Source organism: Bombina bombina, chromosome 12, assembly GCF_027579735.1.
Source record: "Bombina bombina isolate aBomBom1 chromosome 12, aBomBom1.pri, whole genome shotgun sequence".
Taxonomy (NCBI): domain Eukaryota; kingdom Metazoa; phylum Chordata; class Amphibia; order Anura; family Bombinatoridae; genus Bombina; species Bombina bombina.
In genome coordinates, this window is record NC_069510.1 from 40,588,043 (window position 1) to 40,614,869 (window position 26,827).

At 42.6% G+C, this 26,827-nt stretch overlaps 1 protein-coding gene across 4 annotated transcripts in view; it reads right to left on the minus strand.

Moving 5' to 3' along the window:
• Window positions 1–5,429, minus strand: part of OTUD5 (OTU deubiquitinase 5) — a 45,149-nt gene extending 39,720 nt beyond the window's left edge. For all 4 annotated transcript variants that reach the window (XM_053695981.1, XM_053695983.1, XM_053695984.1 and 1 more), the window contains exon 1: window positions 4,953–5,429. In XM_053695981.1, coding sequence (XP_053551956.1) covers window positions 4,953–5,306 — 354 coding nt within the window. In that variant the 5' untranslated portion in view covers window positions 5,307–5,429. The remainder of the gene's footprint in view (window positions 1–4,952) is intronic.
• Between the last annotated feature and the right edge of the window lie 21,398 nt (window positions 5,430–26,827).

The window sequence follows — 26,827 nt, forward strand, 5'->3', positions numbered from 1 at the left end:
ATCATCCAGACACCCACCACATGACAGGCCATAGCCCAAATCATCCAGACACCCACCACATGACAGGCCATAGCCCCACTCCTGCAGGCACCCACCCCATGACAGGCCATAGCCCCACTCCTGCAGGCACCCACCCCATGACAGGCCATAGCCCCACTCCTGCAGGCACCCACCCCATGACAGGCCATAGCCCCACTCCTGCAGGCACCCACCACATGACAGGCCATAGCCCCCAGTCTCCAGGCACCTACCACATGACAGGCCATAACCCCCAGTCTCCAGGCACCCACCACGACAGGCCATAGCCCCCAGACACCTACCACATGACCGGCCATAGCCCCAATTCTCCAGGCACCCAACACATACAGTAGGTATTGAAAATAATCACATTTTGTTCCTTTGCAGCCTGAAATAAAGACAGACACAGTTTTTGTTTATCCAGTTGTAATTACTCAGTGCAACTTATAACATCCAAGTGAAAGATATGACACCAACATGTCAGGCAAAAATAAAGACAATTCAAAAACAGAATCACTGAGTTGGAAAAAGGACCACCCCCTTGTGTCAGTATTTTATTGAACCACCTTTTGCTTTAATTACAGCCTTTAGTCTGTTGGGATGTCTCTACTAACTTTGCACATCTAGACTGTGCAATATTTGCCCACTCTTCTTTGGTGACTGTTTGTGGACTGCAGTCTTTTAGTCATGCCACAGATACTCAATTGGATTTAAGTCTGGGCTCTAACTAGGCCAGCAAGAACATTCATCTCCTTCAACCACTGTGTGGTAATTTTTGCTGTGTGCTTTGAGTCATTGTCATGTTGGAAGGTAAACCTTCTCATTGACAACTTCCAGGCAGAGGGCAGCACATTTTCCTTAATAATTTGACGGCATTTTGCCCCATCCATTATTCTTTCTATCTTGACAAGTGCTCCAGTGCCTGCTGCAGAGAAACACCCCCATAACAGGACATTACCACCTCCATGCTTTACTGTAGGTATGGTGTTATTTGGATGGTGAACTGTATTGGATTTCCTCCAAACATATAGTTTGGTGTTGAGGCCAAATAATTCAATTTTAGTCTCATCTGACCATAACACTTTTTTCCAAGTGGCCTCAGAATCTCCTAGGTGTGTTATGGCAAAGCTCAGTCGTGACTGCATGTGACTTTTCTTGAGGAGTGGCTTTTTTCTTGCAACCCTCCCATACAAGCCACATTTGTGGAGAATTTGTGATATTATTGTTACATGCACACAATGACCACTCTTTGTCATAAATTCCTGCAACTGCTTCAGTCGCTGTGGGCCTCTTGGTAGCCTCTCTGAAAAGTTTCCTCCTGGCTCTTTCATTCAGTTTGGAGCGACGTCCTGATGCAGAGAGCGTCTATGTTGTACCAAATACCTTCCTCTTCTTAATAATAGACTTCACTGTGCTTCTAGGCATTGATAAAGCCTTTGATATTTTCTTGTATCCATCTCCTGACTTGTGCCTGTCCACACATTTATCTGGAGATCTTTTGTCAGTGCCTTGCCACCAATACTTGATTGTTTGCTTCAGTTGCACTACCAGGGACTTAGATGCTCCAGGAAAGCTCTTCTCATGCTGAGCTAATCAATATGCCCACAGCTGATCACAGTTGAAGGTCAAATAGCTTTGTGTGTGCCATTTAGAAGGCGATTAGCTACACCTGATTGAGTTTACAAGTAATTTTAGGAAGGGGTAATCCTTTTTCCAACTCAGTGATTCTGTTTTTGAAATCGTCTTTATTTTTGCCTGACATGTTGGTGTTAGATCTTTCACTTGGATGTTATAGATTGCACTAAGTAATTACAACTGAATAAACAAAAAGTGTGTGTGTCTTTATTTCAGGCTGCAAAGCAACAAAAGTGATTATTTTCATAGGGGTGATTCTTTTCAATATCCTCTATAACAGGCCATAGCCCTAATTCTCCCGGCACCCACCATATGACAGGCCATAGCCCCACTCCTCCAGGCACCCACCATATGACAGGCCATAGCCCCACTCCTCCAGGCACCCACCATATGACAGGCCATAGCCCCACTCCTCCAGGCACCCACCATATGACAGGCCATAGCCCCACTCCTCCAGGCACCCACCATATGACAGGCCATAGCCCCACTCCTCCAGGCACCCACCATATGACAAGCAATAGCCCCCATCCCCCAGACTACCACCATATGACAGTCAATAGCCCTATTCCTCCAAGCTACCACCACAGGACAGGCAAAAGTCCCAGGCCCCCACCATATAACAGGGCATAGCTCCAGTGCATACTATGACAGGCCATACATATCTCTGGCTTTTAAAATCTGCACTTGACTTCTTCCACCCTTTAAGTCTTTTTGAATTAGTATAATTAGTCCTCAGTTGACCCACCAGAGGTTTCTGTAGCCTACAGTTTATGTCTGTAATCCTCCATTTGGTATCTCAATCACAGTCTCCTTAAAGATACAGTATAGTTGAATAAGCTATAGGTCCGCAGATCACATTGTGGTTGGATGAACGGTCAGCTGTTGTTCAAAATATTAGAACCTTTTGCATAAGAAAAACTTTCTTCTTAAAAGAATGTGAGTTGAGACTACTAAATAAAGATAAACTATCAAGAAAACATAACCATACATGGACATTTTCTATCCACTGTGTCTTCAACATGTGTCCCTTACTCTCATCCTCCCTGTAGATCTCATAATACATATATTTCTTTAATTTGCCCTTTTTCTTCACAGTTCCCAACAGATGAACAAAACCAGATATATGCTGGGTGTCACTACTTCCCCAATATTCCAAGCCTTCACACCAGATCCCTCTGCAAGATAATGATCTGTTTATAGTCGCCATACGTTTAACACCAAGTCACACATTGGATAGGAGTGTGACTCTTCAAGTGCAGTGGGTCCTTTAAAGTGTTATAAAAAAACAAAGTCCAAAACGTGTAACATAAAAGCTCTTTAAAAACAAACAAAACATGGTATTGCTCAATGTGGTGCTGGGCTTTTTTATGCCCATTTTTGTGATAATTAAAGGCATTGTGCAACAATGTTTTAGTATATCATGATGATCCAGTCTGAGGCCTCAGAAATAGGGAAAGTGGTAAGACAGAGCAATAAGGGTCCATTTCATACATCCATTGTCAACTGTGAAGGTCATCAGCCTCTGTAAGGGTATTTTGTACTAATGTCATTCCTTTTTAATGCTTTTGCACTGTGTGTTTTAGATTCACTTACTACATTCTGCTACACAATAATATGTATCAATGCAGGGCACTCGTTTACCTGTCAGAGGAGAAAAGCTCTCTCCAACTAAAAACTGAAGGGAAAAAAAAAAGAGTAAATTTCTAAGTTATTCATGTTTTGTAAAATTGTAATCAAGCATCTAACTCAGGTCTACCCTTTATACCACTGGGTCTTCCTTCTTCCAATTGTTCCATCATATATTTGATCCTCCCAAGGTTCTCTCTCTCTCTCTCTGAATTTTGCATGTACTCCAAACCCTAAGGCCCATCTTCTCTTTCATTCTCTCCTAGAGTCACTTTCCCTCCATTCCATCTCTCTGGATCCCCTGTCCCTGGGTTTATCAGTCTCCCTGGATCATCTCTGTCTCTCTTTTCTATAGTCATTTTCTCTCAACTCCTCTCTTGATACTCCCTGTCCCTGAGTTTTGTTATAACTCTCCCCTAGTTTCCACCTTCGGTCTCTAAAACTACTATAGGTCTCCTTTCTATTGCTGCTCTACTTCTACCAAATCCCTCTAGAGCTGCCTCTCTACCCAGTTTCTCTTCTCCAGCTCCTTATTAGATTGTCATATGGGGGTGTCTTCATCTCATTTCTCTCACATTCTCCCACACATCCAGGCCCATTGCGAGAAGCTCACTTTTAACAAATTACTTACAGGTTTTCCCCAACAGCCCCATGTGTAACCTGTCACCGCAAAACTTGTCTTCCCACTTTAAAGCATCTTTGTCTCTATTTCAGGTCTTACTTTGCCCCTCTCTCTGTATTATTCATTTTTGAGGGTCTCTGGGACTCTCCTCGCTTTCACTTCTCTACTACCTTCAAATGTATTCACCTCTCTCTCTAGTATTTGAGATTTCCGACTGACAACCCAGAGGACTCACTAGCATCCCTCAAAAATCCCTTGGGGCTGGACATAGTCTCTAGTTCTAGATGAGTGTTAATTGTAGCAAAGAAGAAATAAAACAAGTAACTTTATACAGTCTGATAAATGATGAATTTCTACTTCTGCCTACCCCTACACTCTCTCATCTGCATAAACCATACAAGCCTGCTCGCTATACTATTACATTCTCTCACTTCTGTCCCAATTCTCTCACTCATGTACCTTATCCAGTGCATTAAACGTTGTTGCTGACTAACTTGTCCCAACTGTTATTTTTCCTAAGTATTTTTTTTCTATCTGGGCTGACTGCCTCTGCATACCAAGATTGTCTTTTTAACTCCAATACCAACACTGTTTACATCACCACAGTACCAGCCTGGGAGTCTATGCATCCTCTCACTGGTGCATTTACTCCATTCATGTGACTGACATACAACTAAGTTGTTATATGGTATACATGACCAATCAAAACCTTTCAAAGGTTTGTGATCACCCCTTTATTTGCACACACATGCCCATTTCAGATTTATGAAACAGGATGAGCAATATTTTTTTAAACAAAAAGATAGATAGCAAAGTTGCTAAGCAAGTTATTCTTGGACTACAACCCCCATTATTATGACTTTGTATTAGTACTGTATGACTCTTTAAACCACTCCATAACAACCTGAACTAGCATGTCCCTTTAAACCTATATCTATGCGATCCACGTCGTATTTCCCACGACACCCAGTCCCCTCCATCAGGATCTATAACATTGAACTCTCCCTTCCCCCCCTGAACTTTCGGTATCTATCCCTGGGTATCTTCTCACTTGCTCCGCGGTGTCCGGGTCTATTGTCTCCGTCCTGGCCGCTGTCTCGTATTCATCCTCACTGTTATTCCCTGCGCACTCTTCCCCATCGGGGCTGGCCCCAGCCCCCGGGATTCCCACAGCTACCCGTTCTCCGCTGGCAGCTTGTTGCCGCCTCCTTTTGCTATGCCCCGGCCCAGAGACAACACAGCTCCCATCCTGTCCGGTTGATCCCTGTCCTGGAGGCGGAGACGATCGAGGCCTTGCCCCAGGGCGACAGTCCGAACCGCCCGGCCCTCCGCGCTCCCCACCACCTCCGCGTCCGTCCTCCGGCTCCGAAGGGGGAGGCGGCTTCTTTTTCGGTAAGATAGTCATAGATACCGAATTCTACGTCAACCACCGTGCACGGTCCAATGCCCAGATTCCGCAGAACCGTGCGCGAGCCCGAGCACCCGCTTCCTGTCACTGATCGATCGAAAGCGTCACGTGACACAGAACAGCCGTAAGGCCGCGAGATGTCAACAAACTAACGCATTAAGTTGTACGAATAAGCCGATTGGCTGGTTTCGCAACTAAGGGTTGGGACGTCATTTACACTCTGCTTGCATTCCAAGCCTCGTTGTCACAACTGTCAAGTGCTGAGGAAAGCAAACCTGAAGTCCAAAAGTAAGTCAGACAAAGGGGCGGAGCCATTAGTCTGTCAGATAAATAGTACAGGCTCTGGTGTTATTATTTTGTTTCCATTTTTCTGTGTATTATGACAAGGTTCTCTGTAGTATACACAGAATGTAACAAAACCAGCTCTGCAACAACCTTTGTCAAGTATAGGGTTTTAATATATGCAAAATAACATTGCATTCTTATTTTAAGCTAAAGTGGTCATAAAGTCAGTCATTAAACCAAACAAAAAAAATAAGCAAAAGGCGTTATAAGTCAGTCATAAAATGTAAAAAAAAAAGTAACTAAGCTAAAGGGGTCATAAAGTCAGTCAGATTTTTTTTTTTAAAAAAAATAGCATACTACTATATTATAATTTTTAGGCATAAAATAAATTACCTTTGTGAAAACTTTGACTTTGCTTCATTTGAAAGTAGTGAAGGATCCACAGCTTCTAGAACGTTCCCATGAATTAATCATATGAGACTGTAATTCATAGCCCAAGCTGTTTTTATTAAAGGGACATAATACTCATATGCTAAATCACTTGAAACTGCAAAAAACTGACAGGAAAATATCACCTGAGCATCTCTATGTAAAAAAGGAAGATATTTTACCTCACAATCTCCTCAGCTCAGCAGAGTAAGTGTTGTGTAAAAAGTTATACTTGGCTGCTCCCAGCTGCAGGTAAAAAAAAATTAAAGAAATGAACAGCAGCCAATCAGCATCAGCAGTGCTGAGGTCATGAACTCTTACTGTGATCTCATGAAATTTCACTTAACTCTCATGAGATTTCATTGTAAACTTCCTTAAAGGGACATAATACTCATATGCTAAATCACTTGAAACTGATGCAGTATAACTGTAAAAAGCTGACAGGAAAATATCACTTGAGCATCTCTATGTAAAAAAGGAAGATATTTTACCTCACAATTTCCTCAGCTCAGCAGAGTAAGTTCTGTGTAAAAAATTATACTCAGCTGTTCCCAGCAGCAGGTAAAAAAAAAATGAAGAAATGAACAGCAGCGAATCAGCATCAGCAGTGCTGAGGTCATGAACTCTTTTACTGTGATCTCATGAGATTTGACTTAACTCTCATGAGATTTCATAGTAAGCTGAATAGGGAAATAATATGAGAGTGCACAAGGCTCATCCCCTAAGCTGTCCCAGGACAGACACACTAAAATGCTGCTTAGAAATCCTTTACAATGGGAGGTGGCTACTGAGGAACTTTTGAGGTAAAATATCTTTCTTTTTTTACATAGAGATGCTCAGGTGATATTTTCTAGTCAGCTTTTTACAGCTATACTGCATCACTTTCAAGTGTTTAAACATTTGGGTATTATGGCCCTTATGACAGTGCACGTAAGCTTGCTCCTTCCGCTGTCTCGGGACAGACATACTGATTTGCTGCTTAAAAGACCTTTACAATGGGATGTGGCTACTGAGAAACTTTAGAGGTAAAATATCTTTCTTTTTTACATAGAGATGTTCAGGTGATATTTTCTAGTCAGCTTTTTACAGCTATACTGCATCAAGTGTTTAAACATTTGGGTTTAATTTTTTTTTTTTCATGATTCAGATAGAGCATGATTTTAAGCACCTTTCTAATTTACTCCTATTATCATTTTTTTTTCTTTGTTCTCATGCTATCTTGATTTGAAAAAGGAGTACTGTAAGTTTTAGAGCCAGACCATTTTTTGTTCAGCACCTGGGTAGCACTTGCTGATTCGTGGCTAAATGAAGCAAACCAATCACCAAGCGCTACCAAGGTGCTGAACTAAAAATGGGCCGGCTCCTAACCTTTTATTACTGCTTTTTCAAATCAAGTGAATTGCATGTTCTATCTGAATCATGAAAGAAAAAAATGTGGGGTTAGTATCCCTTTAAAATAAACTTTAAAAAAAAAATGCTACAGAAACACATACATCAAATCTTAAAACAATATTTTACCAACATTTAATATTTGTATCTGTTGTCTTCAGTTAATTTTAGAATTATTTTTTTTTTACTGAGAGTCTTACACTTTAGACAGCACATACCAAAGGTAATAAATCACCACCACATTAATCACCTTTAATGTATTTATTTTATTTACATGATGGCCCAAAATGACTATAAACTAGTTAAAGGGATATTAAACCCAACTTTTTTTCTTTGTGATTCAGAGAGAGCATGCATTGTTCTCTTGCTATCTTTATTTAAAAAGCAGGAATGTAATGCTTAGGTTCAGCACCCTGGATAGTGCTTGCTTATTGATGAATACATTCAGCCAACCAATAAGCAAGCGTAACCCAGGTTCTAAACCGAAAATGGGCCGGCTGCTAAGCTCTACATTCCTGCTTTTTAAATAAAGATAGCAAGCGAACAAAGAAAAATTGATAATCGGAGTAAATTAGAAAGTTGCTTAAAATTTCCTGCTCTATCTGAATCATGAAAGAAGAAAAAATGGATTTAGTATCCCTTTAAGCATAAAGTTTCCATCTCGCCATACCGAAGAGACTTCTTAGAATATCTCTCCTGAGCAGCAAGGTTGTAGCAAGGTTTTGGGCTAAAAGAAGCTACTCCCTGGTGGTAACCAGGCCATAGAATAAGCCACTAAGCTGTTGTTCGTTTCTGGAAGATTGCTTCTCTTTCTGTATGTATTAGTTAAAGGGACATGATATCCAAATGTTGAAACACTTGAAAGTGTTGCAGCATAACTATAAAAAGCTGACTAGAAAATATCACCTGAACATCTCTATGTAAAGAAGATATTTACCTCAAAATGTTTTAAATATTCACACCCCATTGCAGAGGACTTTAAACAGCAAATCAGTATGTCTGTCCCAGGACAGGCAAGGGAGTGAGCCTCGTGCACACTAATGTTATTTCCCTATTCAGTTTAAGGAAGTTTACTAAGAAATCTCATGAGAGTTAAGTGAAATCTCATGAGATCACAGTAAAAAAGTTCATGACCTTAACACTGTTGATGCTGATTGGCTGCAGTTCATTTTACCTGCAGCTGGACAGCAGCTGAAGTATAACTTTTTACACAGCACTTACTCTGGTGAGCTGAGGAAATTGTGAGGTAAAATATCTTCCTTTTTTACATAGAGATGCTCAGGTGATATTTTCCTGTCAGCTTTTTACAGTTATACTGCATCAGTTTCAAGTGATTTATCATTTGAGCATTATGTCCCTTTAAAGGGACATGAAACCCACATTTTTTCTTTCATGATTTAGAAAGAGAAATCAATTTTAAACATCTTTCTAATTTACTTCTATTATCTCATTTGCTTTATTCTCTTGATTTTCTTTTCTGAAAAGCATATCTAGATATGTTCAGTAGCTGCTGATTGGTTGCTGCACATAGAAGCGTAGTGTGATTGGCTCACCCATGTGCATTGCTTTTTCTTTAACTAAGGATATCTAAAAAATGAAGCAAAATAAATAATAGAAGTAAATTGTAATGTTGTTTAAATTTTTATTCTTTTTCTGAATCATGAAAGAAAGATTTTGGGTTTAGTGGCCCTTTAAGTATAACCCCCGAGGTAGTATCTGACTAGTACCTACATGCTCAAGAGTGTATTTGATGTGCACACATATTAGGTACTTAGGGCCTGATTCTAAAAAGGTCTCTCTCTTGAATGGTAAGATTCTATAAGAATGCTCGCCACTGCTTTTATTTCCCTGGTGGAATTATTTAAAGGCACTTTTTACCCTTAAAACAGGGTGTCTTGCTAAGGGGTGTATACTGCATTTTTGTATAGGAAGGCAATGCATACATTAAAGTGCACAATAAAATGTGTAATTTAAAAATCTTAAAAAACGAATAACGCAGCAAAAAAATTGTATTGTTAAGGTGCATTAAAAATCTTAACAAAACTGTTCATTAAAAATCATATTTTATTAAAAACGTAAAATTTGTAGGTAAATTACACAGGAATAAATATGCATAGCGTAAATCACATTTTAAAGGGACAGTCAACACCAGAATTTTTGTTGTTTAAAAAGAAAGATAACCCATTTATTACACATTATCCAGTTTTGCATAACCAACACAGTTATAATAATACATGTTTTACCTCTGTAATTACCTTGTATCTAAGCTTCTGCTGACTGCCCCCTTATTTTATTTATTTTGACACACTTGCATTTTAGCCAATCAGTCCTCACTCCTAGGTCACTTCACGTGCATGAGCTCAATGTTATCTATATGAAACACATGAACTAATGCCCTCTAGTGGTCAAAATGCATTCAGATTAGAGGCAGTCTTCAAGGTCTAAGAAATTAGTATATGAACCTCCTAGGTTTAGCTTTCAAATAAGAATTCCAAGAGAACATAGCAAAATTGGTGATAAATGTAAATTGGGAAGTTGTTTAAAATGACATGCCCTATTTAAATCATGAACGTTTTTTTTTTTACTTTGTAGGGTGTTAAACACATAGTAGTACAGGGATTCTAGACTTAAAACTACTTGCTCTTTTTTGACCATTATAGCCCTTTAATTTTGCAGAGGCTTACATTTTAAATGGACATGAAATCCCAACTTTTTTTTCATGATTCATATAGAGCATATAATTTTAAACAACTTTCCAATTTACTTATATTATCTAATTTGCTTAATTTTCTTGGTATCCTTTGTTGAAAAGCATGCATAGGTAAGCTCCGTAGCTAAGAGCTGTTTGGGGGGATATGGGAGGTTGGGGGCTTAGGGGGAATACTACACTGCAGAAAATATATTTTAAAAAAGTACTTAAGATGGGGGTGACAATTGTGGGGTTGGGGAGGGAAGGGAGCTGTTTGAGAGGGGTCAGAGAGGGATCAGGGGGTGGGATGTGTCAGGTGGGAGGCTGATCTCTACACTAAAGCTAAAATTAACCCTACAAGCTACCTAATTAACCCCTTCACGGCTGGGCATAATACAATTGTGATGCACAGCGGCATTTAGCGGCCTTCTAATAACCAAAAAGCAATGCCAAAGCCATATATGTCTGCTATTTATGAACAAAGGGGATCCCAGAGAAGCATTTACAACCATTTGTGCCATAATTGCACAAGCTGTTTTTTTTTTATCGCATTTGGCGGTGAAATGGTAGTATGAAATATACCAAAATGGGTCCAGATCAATACTTTGGCATCTATTTATCAAGCCGTCAACTTACTTGCATTCAACGGCACTAATACGCTTGCCTAAGATCGCCTATCATCGCTGCCGCGGACCTGAATACGTTCTCCAAAATTACCAAAAAAGCTGTCAAAAAGCCGTTCACCAAGTACGGTGCGATGAGCAGCGGACTGTTGTTAGCTAACAGTCATCGATCTCGCTGCTCTTCGGCTTTTTCACAGCTTTATTGGTATACTGTCACTAAGCACCCACACTATACTATACTGTTTTACCCCTAAACCGCCGCTCCCGGAGCCCACCGCAACTCTAATAAATGTATTAACCCCTAAACTGCCGCTCACGGACCCCGCCGCAACTAAATAAAGTGTTTAACCCCTAAACCGCCACTCCCAGAGCCCATCGCCACCTACATTATACTTATTAACCCCTAATCTGCCGCCCCCTACACCGCCGCCACCTACATTATACTTATTAACCCCTAATCTGCCGCCCCCTACACCACCGCCACCTACATTATATTTATTAACCCCTAATCTGCCGCCTCCTACACCGCCGCCACCTACATTCTTTTTATTAACCCCTAATCTGCCCCCCCTACACTGCTGCCACCTACATTATATTTATTAACCCCTAATCTGCCCCCCTACACCGCCGCCACTATATTAAATGTATTAACCCCTAAACCTAAGTCTAACCCTAACACCCCCTAACTTAAATATATTTTAAATCTAAATAAATATTCCTATCATTAAAAAAATTATTCCTATTTAAAACTAAATACTTACCTATAAAATAAACCATAAGCTAGCTACAATATAGCTCATAGTTACATTGTAGCTAGCTTAGGGTTTATTTTTATTTTACAGGCAAGTTTGTATTTATTTTAACTAGGTAGAATAGTTATTAAATAGTTATCACAGTAAGAGTTCATGACCTCAGCACTGCTGATGCTGATTGGCTGCTGTTTATTTCTTCATTTTTTTTTATTTTTATCTGCAGCTGGGAGCAGGTGAAGTATAACTTTTTACACAGAACTTACTCTGCTGAGCTGAGGAGATTGTGAGGTAAATATCTTCCTTTTTTACATAGAGATGCTCAGGTGATATTTTCCTGTCAGTTTTTTACAGTTATACTGCATCAGTTTCAAGTGATTTAGCATATGAGTATTATGTCCCTTTAAATTAATTCCCTAAACTAAATAATAATACAATTAAATAAAATTATCGAAAGTACAAAAACAAACAAACACTAAATTACAGAAAATAATAAACAAATTACAAGATTTTTAAACTAATTACACCTAATCTAATCCCCCTAACAAAATAAAAAATCCCCCCGAAAATAAAAAAAAGACCTACCCTACACTAAATTACAAATAGCCCTTAAAAGGGCCTTTTGCAGGGCATTGCCCCAAAGTAATCAGCTCTTTTAGCTGTAAAAAAAAAAATTACAACCCCCCAACATTAAAACCCACCACCCACACAACCAACCCTACTCTAAAACCCACCCAATCCCCACTTAAAAAAACCTAACACTAACCCCTTGAAGATCACCCTACCGTGAGAAGTCTTCACCCAACCGGGACGAAGTCCTCAACGAAGCCGACAGAAGTGGTCCTCCAGACGGGCAGAAGTGGTCCTCCAGATGGGCAGAAGTCTTCATCCAGACGGCATCTTCTATCTTCATCCATCTGGCGCGGAGCGGCTCCATCTTCTAGACATCCGACGCGGAGCATCCTCTTCATCCGACGGCTCTTCTGGAATGAAGGGTCCTTTAAATGATGTCATCCAAGATGAAGTCCCTTCAATTCCGATTGGCTGATAGAATTCTATCAGCCAATCGGAATTAAGGTAGGAAAAATCCTATTGGCTGATGCAATCAGCCAATAGGATTGAAGTTCAATCCTATTGGTTAATCCAATCAGCCAATAGGATTGAGTTGGCATTCTATTGCCAGCTTCCTTTAAGTGACGTCATCCAAGATGGCGTCCCTTCAATTCCAATTGGCTGATAGAATTCTATCAGCCAATCGGAATTAAGGTAAGAAATATCCTATTGGCTGATGCAATCAGCCAATAGGATTGAAGTTCAATCCTATTGGCTGATCCAATCAGCCAATAGGATTGAGCTCGCATTCTATTGGCAATGCATCAGCCAATAGGATTTTTCCTACCTTAATTCCGATTGGCTGATAGAATTCTATCAGCCAATCGGAATTGAAGGGACGTCATCTTGGATGACATCATTTAAAGGACCCTTCATTCCGTCGGATGAAGAGGATGCTCCGCGTCGGATGTCTTGAAGATGGACCCGCTCTGCGCCGGATGGATGAAGATAGACTTCTGCCTGTCTGGAGAACCACTTCTGCCCGTCTGGAGGACACTTCTGCCGGAGGACTTCGGCCCGGTTGGGTGAAGACTTCTCCCAGTAAGGTGATCTTCAAGGGGTTAGTGTTAGGTTTTTTTAAGGGGGTATTGGGTGGGTTTTAGAGTAGGGTTGGTCGTGTGGGTGGTGGGTTTTAAGGTTGGGGGGGATTTGTAATTTTTTTTACAGGTAAAAGAGCTGATTACTTTGGGGCAATGCCCCACAAAAGGCCTGTTACGGTTACCCTTAGTCTCGCTGAGAGATGGACCGCTTAGTAGCCTGGATCCCTATTGCTAAAGAGGGGAGAAGCTGCTTTCCATAGTATTCTATATGAGTCTCGCAAATATAGAATAATCTCCCTTAGCTGCAGTACAGCTAGGATACCCTTCTGCCCACAAAAACGAGTCAACGCTGCGATTGAGGGTCAAACAAGAACTCAGGACTGGGATGCCCAGCCTGCTTTTTATTAAGGTTACATGCACACAGGGCACTCCCAGGGGGAGAGGGGGGGAAGCACAAAATCCCCCATCACACATTTAGATAGAGAGCACTGTCCTTTGACAGGCCACAATAGGATTACAGTACTTAAGATAACAAGTTTACAAGTTCATCTTATCAATTAGCAGTCTGGCTCCAGAGGTGATTAGACAATAGTTTCTAAAAGCTGAAAAAAAAGAGTTAACTCTTTATGAAATTATACTTGTTACGGTTTTCTTGGAGCCCTTCTTAGGCGCTGGCTTGCTGGTTCAGGCATTGCTGCTGGGAAATAAGCTCTTCACAACAAAATAACTAATGCTTCTGTAACAGTGCTCCCTTTCTGTGGAACACTCTGGCAGACACGGTCTGACCCCTTTTCGGGGCAGATTAAGGCTGTCCAGACCGCTGGTTATGCGGGGCTGAGGTCGGTTTGTCTGGACAACCCGTCGGCGTTGCCATTCTGTTTCCCAGGTCTGTAAGTAATGGTGAAATTGAAGGGTTGCAACGATAAGCTCCAACGTAATAGCCTGCCGTTATCTCCAGAGACCCGGTTCAGCCACACCAACGGGTTATGGTCGGTGACCAGAGTGAACTCCTGACCATATAAATAGGGAGTCAATTTCTTTAATGCCCACACCAAAGCCAAACACTCCTTTTCGACCGCTGCATAGCTGACTTCGCGGGGCAGGAGCTTCCGGCTGATGTAGGCAACTGGATGCTCCCCTCCATCTTCGCCTACTTGGCTGAGGACGGCTCCCAGCCCGAACATGGAAGCATCTGTATGGACGATAAAACGTTTGTTAGGGGCTGGGGCCGCCAAGACAGGAGCGTTAATTAGAGCATTTTTGAGAGCCTGGAAAGCCGTTTCACAGTGGGGAGACCACAGGACCTGTCGAGGTAAGTTCTTCTTGGTCAAGTCAGTCAGGGGTTTGGCAAGTGTGCTGTAGTCTGGTACGAACCGTCTATAGTACCCTGCCGTGCCCAGGAAGGCTAGGACCTGAGTCTTAGTGATGGGGGTGGGCCAATTGGCGACAGCTTCTATTTTGGCCGGCTCTGGTCGCTGCTTTCCACACCCCACCCGGTGACCCAGGTACTGTACCTCGGCCATCCCAAAGTGGCATTTTTCTGGCTTCAGAGTCAGGCCAGCAGCCCGGATCTGATCCAGAACCATTCCCACATGAGCTAAGTGGTCCTCCCAGGACTCACTGTGGATCGCTATGTCGTCCAGGTAGGCGCAAGCAAAACTCTGGAAGCCATCCAGGAGCCTATCCACCAAGCGCTGGAATGTAGCTGGGGCATTCTTCATCCCAAACGGCATTACCCTAAACTGATATAAGCCGAACGGGGTGACGAATGCCGACTTGGGGATAGCCTCCGGGGCCAGGGGAATCTGCCAGTAACCTTTGCAGAGGTCAATAGTGGTCAGGTAATTTCCCCTGGCTATACGATCGAGTAGCTCGTCTACCCTGGGCATAGGGTAAGCGTCCGTCACGGTATTTTCATTGAGCCTCCGATAGTCTACGCAGAACCGGGTGGTCCCATCTTTCTTGGGCACCAAGACAACTGGGGAGGCCCAGGGACTATCGGAGGGCTCAATTACCCTGAGCTGGAGCATCTCATCGATCTCCTTCTTCATTCCTGTCCTAACTGCTTCAGGGATTCGGTACGGAGCCTGGCGCAAGGGAGCTTGTCCCGGAGTATCTACCTGGTGGGTGGTTAAAGTAGTGTACCCTGGCTTCGGGGAGAAGGTGAGGTGTTTGGACTGGAGGAGTTGGTTGAGCTGCTCCCTTTCAGTGGGGCTAAGTCGGTCCCCTATCTGAACCTGCGCCATTATACCTGTGGGGAGGCTCTTTTCTAATAGGTCTGGAATGGGTAAACTGTCGGGGTCTTCCTGAGGGGAACAACATACGGCCGTCACGTTCTCTGGTCGCTCAAAATATTCCTTGAGCATGTTTACATGGAATGTCTTTCTAAGATTGTTGTCGTGGCAGCTAGCTATCACATAAGTGGTGTCTCCCCTTTTCTCTACGATCTGGTAGGGACCCTGCCAGGACGCCTGCAATTTGTCTGTCTTCACCGGCTTAAGTACTAACACCTTTTGTCCTATGGTGAAGATTCTCTTTCGGGCCCCTCGATCGTACCATACTTTCTGTCTTCTCTGGGCCAACTGGAGATTAGCCCGCACGGATTTGGCTAATTGCTCCATTCGGTCCCTGAGTTCCAGCACGTATGGCACAATTGGGACACCGTCAGCCTCCATCTCTCCCTCCCAGTGCTCCCGGATCAGGTTTAGGGGTCCCGTACCTTTCTTCCGTAGAGCAACTCGAAGGGAGAGAACCCTGTCGTTTCCTGGGGCACCTCCCGATAAGCAAATAGGAGGTGCGGCAGGAAGCGTTCCCAGTCTCGGTATTCCTGAGTGAACGTCTTGAGCATTTGCTTGAGGGTCCCATTGAACCTCTCACACAGCCCGTTCGTCTGGGGGTGGTATGGGGAGCTCAGGAGGGACTTAATTTTGCAAACCTGCCAGAGTTGTTGGGTCAATTCAGCCGTAAATTGGGTGCCTCGGTCGGATAGGATTTCTTTTGGAAATCCTACCCGGGAGAACACCTGTACTAGTGCATTCGCTACCGTATCCGCTTGTATGTTGGATAGGGCGACAGCCTCTGGGTACCTGGTAGCGTAGTCCACTACGGTAAGAATGTATCGCTTACCGGAGGGACTAGGGGTAGCCAGTGGTCCCACTAGGTCAATAGCAACCCGGCTGAAGGGTTCCTCTACAATGGGCATATTTACTAGCTGGGCTTTAGGGTGATCGCCTCGCCTTCCTACTCGTTGACACACATCGCAGGTGTTACAGTAAGTTCTAACGTCAGCGTGCACCCCTGGCCAAAAGAACGTGTGAGTAATGCGGTGTAGGGTACGGGTACCGGCTAGGTGGCCTGCTAAGGGGATGTCGTGGCCTATTTTGAGGATTTCTTGACGGTATTTGTGGGGCACTACCAGCTGTCGCCTACGCTGTCCCCTTTTCTCTGTCCAGCGGTATAGTTTCCCTTTTTCCCATAAGAATGTTTCGTTATCTGCCCCGCCCCCTCCGGTCTCTGCTCGTTCCCGGTACTTTTGTAAGGTCGGGTCAGTCTTAGACTCTGCCTCGAAAGCATCTGGGGTGTCCCAGGGTATGGGGCCTAACCTGTCAGGCAAGGTCGGGGTAGGTCTTACCTGTGTCTCCCGCACTGGTGAGAGCTCTCGCTCCGTCCGGGCTTGGGCCCGTGTAGTCACTGGGTCCGCCTCGTTGTTGCATACTGGAGCATAGGCAGAAGTCATGGGGCCCAAATCGTTGCCCAGTAGTACTTCGGCAGGTAAATTATCCATTAGGCCCACGTTCACAGCCCCCTTTCCCGCTCCCCAATCAAGATGCACTTTAGCTGTTGGAATTTTGTACACATCCCCCCCCGCCACTCTAACGGCCACAGTCTGTCCGGATCGCTTGTGCTCTGGCACCAAATGACTCTGTACCAGCGTGATAGTAGCCCCTGTGTCTCGCAATCCCTCGGTAGATCGCCCCTCGAGCCATACCCTCTGCCGATGGTGCTGGCAGTTATCTGAGGCAGCATATACAGGGTCTGCCTCGTGAAGCGGCCCCACATATCCCTCCATAGGGGCCTCTTGGTTAACACAGAGGGCCCGGGCCGGACGATAGGACCCAGAGGGGTAATTGTAATTCCTGGGTGTCTGGTGCGTATTAAGGGGGCAGCTAGCCATGAAATGCCCTGGTTGCTTGCATCGGTGGCAAGTCGGTCTGGGACGCTCAGAGCTGTTATTGGGTGGTCCTGAGTGTCGGACGGGCCCTGTGGACACCGAGGCTCGGAATTCAGCACGAGGGGGTGCACGGTAAACCTCTCTGGGTTCGACCCGTGCTGGAGCTCGGTAGTTCATGGGTTCGTGAAGACGGGAGTCATAATGTTCATCGGCCAATTTGGCTGCTTCTTCTAAGGTAGAAGGCCGCCTGTCTCGCAGCCATTCCTTCCCTTGCTGTTCCATGCCATTATAAAAATGTTCTAAGAGAAACAATTGTAAAATTTCCTCCCCAGTCACCGCTTTACTTCCGCTCAGCCAGTGATTTGCCGCTCTCCGCATTCGGTGCGCCCATTCCATATGGGTATCATTAGGCTTCTTTTCCGTGCCCCGAAACTGTCGGCGATACGTGTCTGGAGTTACAGCGTACCGTCGCAACAGTGTCTCCTTAACTAGCTCATACTGTGTCACTTCCTCAGCACCCAGAGTACGAAAGGCTTCCAGGGCTCGCCCGGATAGTTTCCCAGACAATATCGTGGGCCACTCTCTGTTGGGAATCTGGTGCAGGGCACATTGCCTTTCGAAGTCCGCCAAATATTCATCAATCCCTGTCTCGCTCTCTAGGAAGGGTCGAAATGCCGCATAGGGTATCTTGGGCCTCCCAGCATTTTCGACAGGGATGATTACCTGCGGGGCTTCAGCATTGCGGTGTGCGTTCGCTAGGTTGAGTTCGTGGGCTCGAGTCTCTCGTATATCCTCGTCCGCCTCCGCCATCAACTGCTGTACCAATTCCATGGAGGGGTTCGGCCCGTATAATGAGAGCCTTTCCCGAACAATCCTGGTTTTTTCGTCACTAATCGTGGTCGGTGTTTCCGCCATTGTGAAGCTCTGATCCAGTTCGGTCAATTCTGTGATCAGCTCTCTCCTCGGCCGGTTGCTGGCGTACCCCCCTCTGATTTCAAGTAAATCCTTTAGGGTTGTACGCTTCAATTTTTCGTAAGCGCTCTCCATCCGTTCTGTACCTCTCCTAGGAAATCCAGGAAAATCCCGCCGCTGCCGCCAAATGTTACGGTTACCCTTAGTCTCGCTGAGAGATGGACCGCTTAGTAGCCTGGATCCCTATTGCTAAAGAGGGGAGAAGCTGCTTTCCATAGTATTCTATATGAGTCTTGCAAATATAGAATAATCTCCCTTAGCTGCAGTACAGCTAGGATACCCTTCTGCCCACAAAAACGAGTCAACGCTGCGATTGAGGGTCAAACAAGAACTCAGGACTGGGATGCCCAGCCTGCTTTTTATTAAGGTTACATGCACACAGGGCACTCCCAGGGGGAGAGGGGGGGAAGCACAAAATCCCCCATCACACATTTAGATAGAGAGCACTGTCCTTTGACAGGCCACAATAGGATTACAGTACTTAAGATAACAAGTTTACAAGTTCATCTTATCAATTAGCAGTCTGGCTCCAGAGGTGATTAGACAATAGTTTCTAAAAGCTGAAAAAAAAGAGTTAACTCTTTATGAAATGATACTTGTTACGGTTTTCTTGGAGCCCTTCTTAGGCGCTGGCTTGCTGGTTCAGGCATTGCTGCTGGGAAATAAGCTCTTCACAACAAAATAACTAATGCTTCTGTAACAAGGCCCTTTTAAGGGCTATTTGTAATTTAGTGTAGGGTAGGGCCTTTTTTATTTTGGGGGGGGGGGGTTATATTTTGTTAGGGGGATTAGATTAGGTGTAATTAGTTTAAAAATCTTGTAATTTGTTTATTATTTTCTGTAATTTAGTGGGGGGGGGGGGTTGCACTTTAGATCATTTTATTTAATTGTATTTAATTTAGGGAATTTATTTAATTATAATGTAGTGTTAGGTTTAATTGTAACTTAGGTTAAGTTTTATTTTACAGGTACTTTTGTATTTATTTTAACTAGGTAGTTATTAAATAGTTAATAACTATTTAGTAACTATTCTACCTAGTTAAAATAAATACAAACTTACCTGTAAAATAAAAATAAACCCTAAGCTAGCTACAATGTATCTATTAGTTATATTATAGCTAGCTTAGGGTTTATTTTATAGGTAAGTATTTAGTTTTAAATAGGAATAATTTAGTTACTGATAGTAATTTTATTTAGATTTATTTAAATTATATTTAAGTTAGGGGGGGATAGGTTTAGGGTTAGACTTAGGTTTAGGGGTTAATAAATTTAATATAGTGGCGGCGACGTTGGGGACACAGATTAGGGGTTAATAACTATAATGTAGGTGGCTGTGGGCTCCGGGAGCAGTGGTTTAGGGGTTAATAATATAATGTAGGTCGCGGCGGTGTAGTGGGTGGCAGATTAGGGTTGTTAAGACTTGGGGTACCTGTTAGGGTGTTAGGTGTAAACATAACTTTATTCTCCCATAAGAATCAATGGGAAATCGGGCAGCAGCGAACATAAGCTTTCGCTTTTTTCAGACTCCCATTGATTCCTAGGGCATTCGCCACCTTCAGGGCGGCAGATTGAAAACCAGGTACGCTGGGCTGGAATAGTGGCGAGCGTACCTGGTAGATTTTTGTTAACTAGCAAAAGTAGTCAGATAGTGCCGAATTTGCATTCAGAACATCTGTAGTGATGTAAGCATCGATCTGTGTCGGACTGAGACCGGCGGATCGTATGTTACGTCACAGATTTCTACTTTTGCCGGACTGTAGGCTTTGATAACTAAGGGGAATCAGGCTCGCCACAAATACGCTGCGGAATTCCAGCGTATTTGCAGTTGACGGCTTGATAAATAGATGCCATAGGGGCCGATTTATCATGTGTCGGGCATAGATCTTTTAAGTGAATACAGGCAATCTATATTAGATACATTGAATGTTCAGATTGATGAAGAGGCGCCTCCATGCCGCTGAGTACCGCCGGCGCTGAAGACCGCTACTGAGGACCGCCCCTGAGAACCGCCGCTGAGAATCCATGCATTGGGGAAGCCAGCTCCGCACCTCCGCTCCGCGCTGCCTTCGCTCCAGATGAAGATAGAAGATGATGGAGTTGCCTGGAAGAAGACCTTCTCCGCCGGACTTCAGGAATGGTGAGTACCTATTTACCTTCCTGGTAAAATATTTTATAAATAAATATTTGGGGCTTAGTGTTAAGATTTTTTTTTAATTTTTGGGGGGTTTCTTATTTTCAAGATTAGGGTTTTATCGGGCTGTAAAAGAGCTGATTGCACTTTCAATGGCAGTAAAAGAGCAGAATGCCCTTTTAAGGGCAATGCCCATACAAATATTTTTTATTTTCTTTTTACTTCTACATCCCATGTTTTACCCAATTCATTTTCCCATTTAAGCATCATTGATGTTTTGCTAGATTTATCTTTAAGGTTGAATATAAGGTATAGTTTTGAAATTAAACTTTTTATGGGTTGCTTTAATAAACATAATGTTTCAAACTGAGTGTTTGTTGGGGGATTTTTATTGCCCATTACTTCCTGGATTCTGGATTGAAGCTGAAAATAATGATACCATAGATTATGATCTGTTTCCCCTAATTCTGCATATTGTGTATATGTGATGATTTTACCATTGATTATGGTGTCTGCAATCATATATAGGCCTTTAGTTGTCCATTTCTCTTGCACTTGTGCAGTGATGGAAGACTGAAGTGTTACTAATGGTGTAACTCTTGATCTAACAATGAGTTGCGTAAATTTAGTTGTTAGTGTATCCCATATATGCACAGTGTGATTAATTGATAGATCCTTTTTTATGTGGTAATCTGTTATGTTTTGGAGTCCACAATAATTTATAGATTTGTTCGATTTCTATAATTTCAGCCTCCATATATACCCATTATGGTATGTTAGACGATCAATACCATAAGAGATAAGGTTCGGTATACCTACTCCTCCCCCTCTTTTATGACGTAGCATAATTTTCTTTGTTAATTCTTCTCCTTTTCCCTAACCAAATAAAATTTAAAATTTATTTTTGTAATTTATGAAGTTCTGATAATGGGACAGAAACAGTTAATGAACGGAAGATGTAAAATAATTTAGGTAAAATCTTCATTTTAGTAGTGATAATTCTACCATATAAGGAAATTTTATATTTGTTCAATTTGGTCATTAGTTTTTTAATTTCAGAGAATATGGGTAGGTAGTACGCTTGATATAGGTTATTTACATTGGGAATAAAATTTATTCCTACATATTTATGTGTTTTTTTCGCCCACAAGAAATTAAAATTCTATTCCAGAATCTTTTTTGTATGTTGTGGTAGATGTATGTCTAGAGCTTCGCATTTATCTTTTTATTTACTTTGTAGTCTGATATCTAACCAAAGTCTTGTATTAGAGAATATTAGGGAAGGAGTGACAAAAGTGGCTTTGTTAAAGATAGAATAAAATCATCTGCAAATAATGATATTTTATAATTATTTCTTCCTATTGGGATCCCTGTGATATCTCTATGGTCTCTTATTCTTACCGCTAGAGGTTCCATGCATAATGCAAAAAGGAGGGGTGATAGTGGACACCCTTGTCTAGTTCCATTTCTAATTTTAATAGATTTAGACTGATAGCCCACAAGATTAACAAACGCTTCTGGTGCCGAGTATAGTGACTTCAGTGCTTCATGAAAGGGTCTTGTGATCCCGAATTTAGTCAAAACCACATGCATGTAAGCCCAGTTTATTCTGGTGAATGCCTTCTTTGTATCCAACGAGAGAAACAGAGAAGGCACTCATTTTGTAGAGGTCCAATTTATGAGATCTACAACTTTGCGGATATTATCTGGTGCTTCCCTTTGTTTTATGAACCCTACTTGATCTGTACGGATCAATTTCATAATTGGATTGGCCAATCTGTTTGCCAGAATTTTGGTAAAGGGTTTAAGGTCCTGGTTGAGAAGGGAAATGGGCCTATAATTTTTGCAATATTGTCTGCATTTCCCCGTTTTATTCTAGCTAATAGCATCTCTGGGGGAATATTTCTTCCTTCCATTTTAAAGTTAAACAGTTTGACTAATTGTGTTGTTAGAGAGAGTTAAATGTCTTTATAAAAATGTCCTGCATATCCATCGGGACATGAGGCCTTATTTCTTTTTAAGTCTCTTATGGCTAATGAAACTTCTTGTATCGTATTCGTAATCTGGCTTTAGTATATTTAGATATTTTTGTGATAATTGATTAAGTGTGTTAGATCCTAGAAATTTGTCTAATTTTTCAGATTTACTACAGTCTTGTTGGGACGAATTAGGTTATACAGGGTCGTGTAATACTCAGCAAATGTATTTGCTATATGTAGGAGGTTGTTAGTAGTTTCGCCATTTTTTTGTTGGATTTGTGGTAGACATGTGCAACGCTAAAAAATGTGTTTAGTTTTGTTTCGTTTTCATTAGTTAAATAAATAATTTCGTTGCGGCAGATTAGTTTAGTGAAGTTTAAAAAAAATTTGTTTTGGCAAATTTGTTATGTTAAGTTAAATCGTTTTTTGGATCCATTCTTTATTCATATGCATTATTCTATTCTGATGTTTAGAATAGAATAATGCATATGAATAAAGAATGGATCCGAAAAAACGAAAGGAACCCGAAAAAACGATTTAATTTAACACTAATTTGCTGGCGATTGCCAAAACAAACGCCTAGATTACGAGTTTTGCGTTATGAGACATGCGGTGCTAACTTGCAAGTTATTCTCACCGCTCACTTACCTGCAGCGCTGGTATTACCGGTTTTTATAAACCCAGCGTTAACAGACAAGAAGTGAGCGTAGAGCAAAATTGAGCTCCATACTGCACTCCAATACCAGCGCTGTTTAAGTCAGCGGTGAGCTGGTTGTACGTGCTCGTGCATGACTTCCCCATAGACATCAATGGGGAGAGCCAGCTGAGAAAAAGTCTAACACCTGCAAAAAAGCAGCGTAAAACTCAGTAAGGCAGCCCCATTGATTCCTATGGGGAAACACATTTTATGTTTACACCTAACACCCTAACATGAACCCAGAGTCTAAACACCCCTAATCTTACACTTATTAACCCCTAATCTTCCTCCCCTAACATCGCCGACACCTACATTATATTGATTAACCCCTAATCTGCCGCTCCCGACATCGCCGCCACTAGAATAAACATATTAACCCCTAAACTGCCGCACTCCCGCCTCACAAACACTAGTTAAATATTATTAACCCCTAATATGCCGCCCCTAACATCGCCACCACCTACATTATACTTATTAACCCCCAAAGTCGCTGCCACTATTCTAAATTTATTAACCCTTTAAAGCTAAGTCTAACCCTAACTCTAACACCCCCTAACTTAAATATAATTAAAATAAATCTAAATAAAATTCTTATCATTACCTAAATTATTCCTATTTAAAACTGAATACTTACCTATAAAATAAACCCTAAGCTAGCTACAATATAACTAATAGTTACATTGTATCTAGCTTAGGGTTTATTTTTATTTTACAGGCAAGTTTGTATTTATTTTAACTAGGTAGAATAGTTACTAAATAGTTATTAACTATTTACTAACTACCTAGCTAAAATAAATACAAATTTACCTGTAAAATAAAACCTTACCTAAGTTACACTAACACCTAACACTACACTACAATTAAATAACTTACATAAATTAAATACAATTAAATAAATTAAATACAACAAACACTAAATTACACAAAATAAAAAACAAATTACAAGATCTTTAAACTAATTACACCTAATCTAATAGCCTTATCAAAATAAAAAAGCCCCCCCCCCATAAAAAAAAACCCTAGCCTAAACTAAGCTATCAATAGCCCTTAAAAGGGCCTTTTCGGGGCATTGCCCCAAAGAAATCAGCTCTTTTACCTGAAAAACAAATACAAACAACCCCTCCAACAGTAAAACCCACCACCCACACAACCAACCCCCCAAATAAAACCCTAACTAAAAAAAACCTAAGCTCCCCATTGCCCTGAAAAGGGTATTTGGATGGGCATTGCCCTTAAAAGGGCATTTAGCTCTATTGCTGCCCAAAGCTCTAACCTAAAAATAAAACCCACCCAATACACCCTTAAAAAATCCTAACACTAACCCCCGAAGATTCACTTACCGGGAGAAGTCTTTATCCAAGCGGCAAGATGTCCTCAACGAAGCCAGCAGAAGTGGTCCTCCAAGCGGGCAGAAGTGGTCCTCCAGACAGGCAGAAGTCTTCACCCTGACGGCATCTTCTATCTTCATCCTTCCGACACGGAGCGGCTCCATCTTCAAGACAAACCCGGCGCAGAGCATCCTCTTCTTCCGACGTCAACGTCTTAACTAGTGTTTGCGAGGCGGGAGTGCGGCGGTTTAGGGTTTAATATGTTTATTATAGTGGCGGCGATGTCCGGAGCGGCAGATTAGGGGTTGATCATTTTCTTTTAGTGTTTGTGATGCGGGAGGGCCTCGGTTTAGGGGTTAATAGGTAGTTTATGGGTGTTAGTGTACTTTTTAGCACTTTAGTTATGAGTTTTATGCTACAGCTTTGAAACAAACTCGTAATACTGGCGCTATGAATAGAAAAAAGCCTTTTACGAAATTGACATAAGTTGGTTTGCGGTAAGGCCAAAAAAGTGGGCAGTACACCTATACCTGCAAGACTCGTAATAGCAGCGGGCGTAAAAAAAGCAGCGTTAGGACGTGTTAACGCTGCTTTTTCACCTTACCACAAAACTCATAATCTAGGTATTAATTATCAAAAACTGCCGCCGCCACCCACATCGCCAACACTAAATAAAACTATTAACCCCTAAACCGCCGTCCCCCCACATTGCCAACACTACCTAAACCTATTAACCCCTAAACGAACCCCCAACATCGCTGACACATCGCTCACACTAATTATTAGGGGGGAGCTGCACCTGTATCAGTTATTAGGGGAAGCTGCACCTGTATCAGTTATTAGGGGGAGCTGCACCTGTATCAGTTATTGTCAGGGTTTTTCCCCAATAAGCCTTTTGTCCTCCCGCGGGGGAGGGGTCGTTGAGTGGAGGGTACTGGCAGGGTTTTTACCTGTTTTGTTTGCCATGTGCTGCTGGCAGCCATTTTACTCACCTCTCTTCCTGACTATGGTGCATTGTGGGGGATGCTGCTCATTTCCTGCACTTCCTTTTATGGCCAGACTGGTGTGCATCATCCATGTGAGACAGGATGCAGTCTCAGAATTGTGATGTCATCACTTATTATTTAAAGGGCCTCTGTTCAGTATGCTTTGGCTTTGCGTTGTCTCAGGCCTGTTTGTGAGAGCTCCTGTATATTACCTGGCTATCTGACGTCCCTCCTGGTTCCTGATCCCTGGCTTGTTCCTGACTCTGCTGTTTTCCTTGTTCCTGATTCCGGCTCGTCTGACTACTCGCTTTGGCTCCTGACTCGGCTCGTCTGACTATTTGCTTTGGCTCCTGACTCGGCTTCTCTGACTACCAGCTCTGTTTTTTTATTCCTGGCTTGTTATTTGACTTGTGGACTTTTTATTATTTTTTGCTATTAATAAAGGTGTGATTGGACTTCCGGTGGGAGGCTTAGCAAGATGGTCGCAAGTAGGAAAGGCTCCGCTTGAGACCAAGTTATTCTAGGAGTAAATCTTTGCCATTCTGCCATCCTGCTAGCCCTTAGCAGTCTCAGCTGTTTGGGCATTTATAAGGATCAAGCATTACAACTCTTGGCCCCCGGAACGACAGGAAAGCATTGAAGAGGAGAAAGCTGTGCTACGCATTGTGTATAGCACAGCAGAAAGAGAAGGAACAAGCATGGGAATCTACCCTGCCGCAGCAGATTCTCAAAATAAAGACATCTTAGCTGCCATACAGGGCTTGCTTCTACCTGCATTAAATAAGCTGGAAACTACTCTGCAAATCTTACTGGCAGACACTCGGATTGTGGATCTCCTGCATGCGGGTCCAAAATGGCGCCGCCTCCCCACAGAATCCTTTGGTAACCATGCCTGCAGGTCTTCTGAGGCTCATCCGAGACACAAGGAGGGAGCGAAGGAACAACCACTACTGTTACCAGGTGCAGCTCACTCACCCAAGATTAGCAGGGAAGCGAGACCCTCGGTATTTAAAGTGGGAGAAATGTACACTGCAAGGCCTGATTCTGAGCCGCAGCGCGACTTCAGCAATTACTCTTCCTACCAGCCATTGGAGATCCGATTCTACCAAGCCCAGCTGCAGTTTGCATCTGAAATAAGAGGTACTGCATCTCGTGGGACTCCCTATACTCAAGACGAAGAATCACATTTACACGGAAAAGGCGGCGACATCGGGAACATTGCTGCACAGTGTCACAAGCAAGCCGCATCTACATTTGACCCACCGCAAGAATCTGCCTCCCTGCACACTTCAAGGATGATCTCGAGAAGGGGCAATTGGCTTTTAAATGAGCTGCTGGCCTCGACTGTCGATGTGAAGCAGCCCCTCTCTCCTCTGCAAAAAAGCTGCTCTCTTCTGGGACAGAGATATCAGGCTCCAGCTCGGACTGGAGTTGGGTA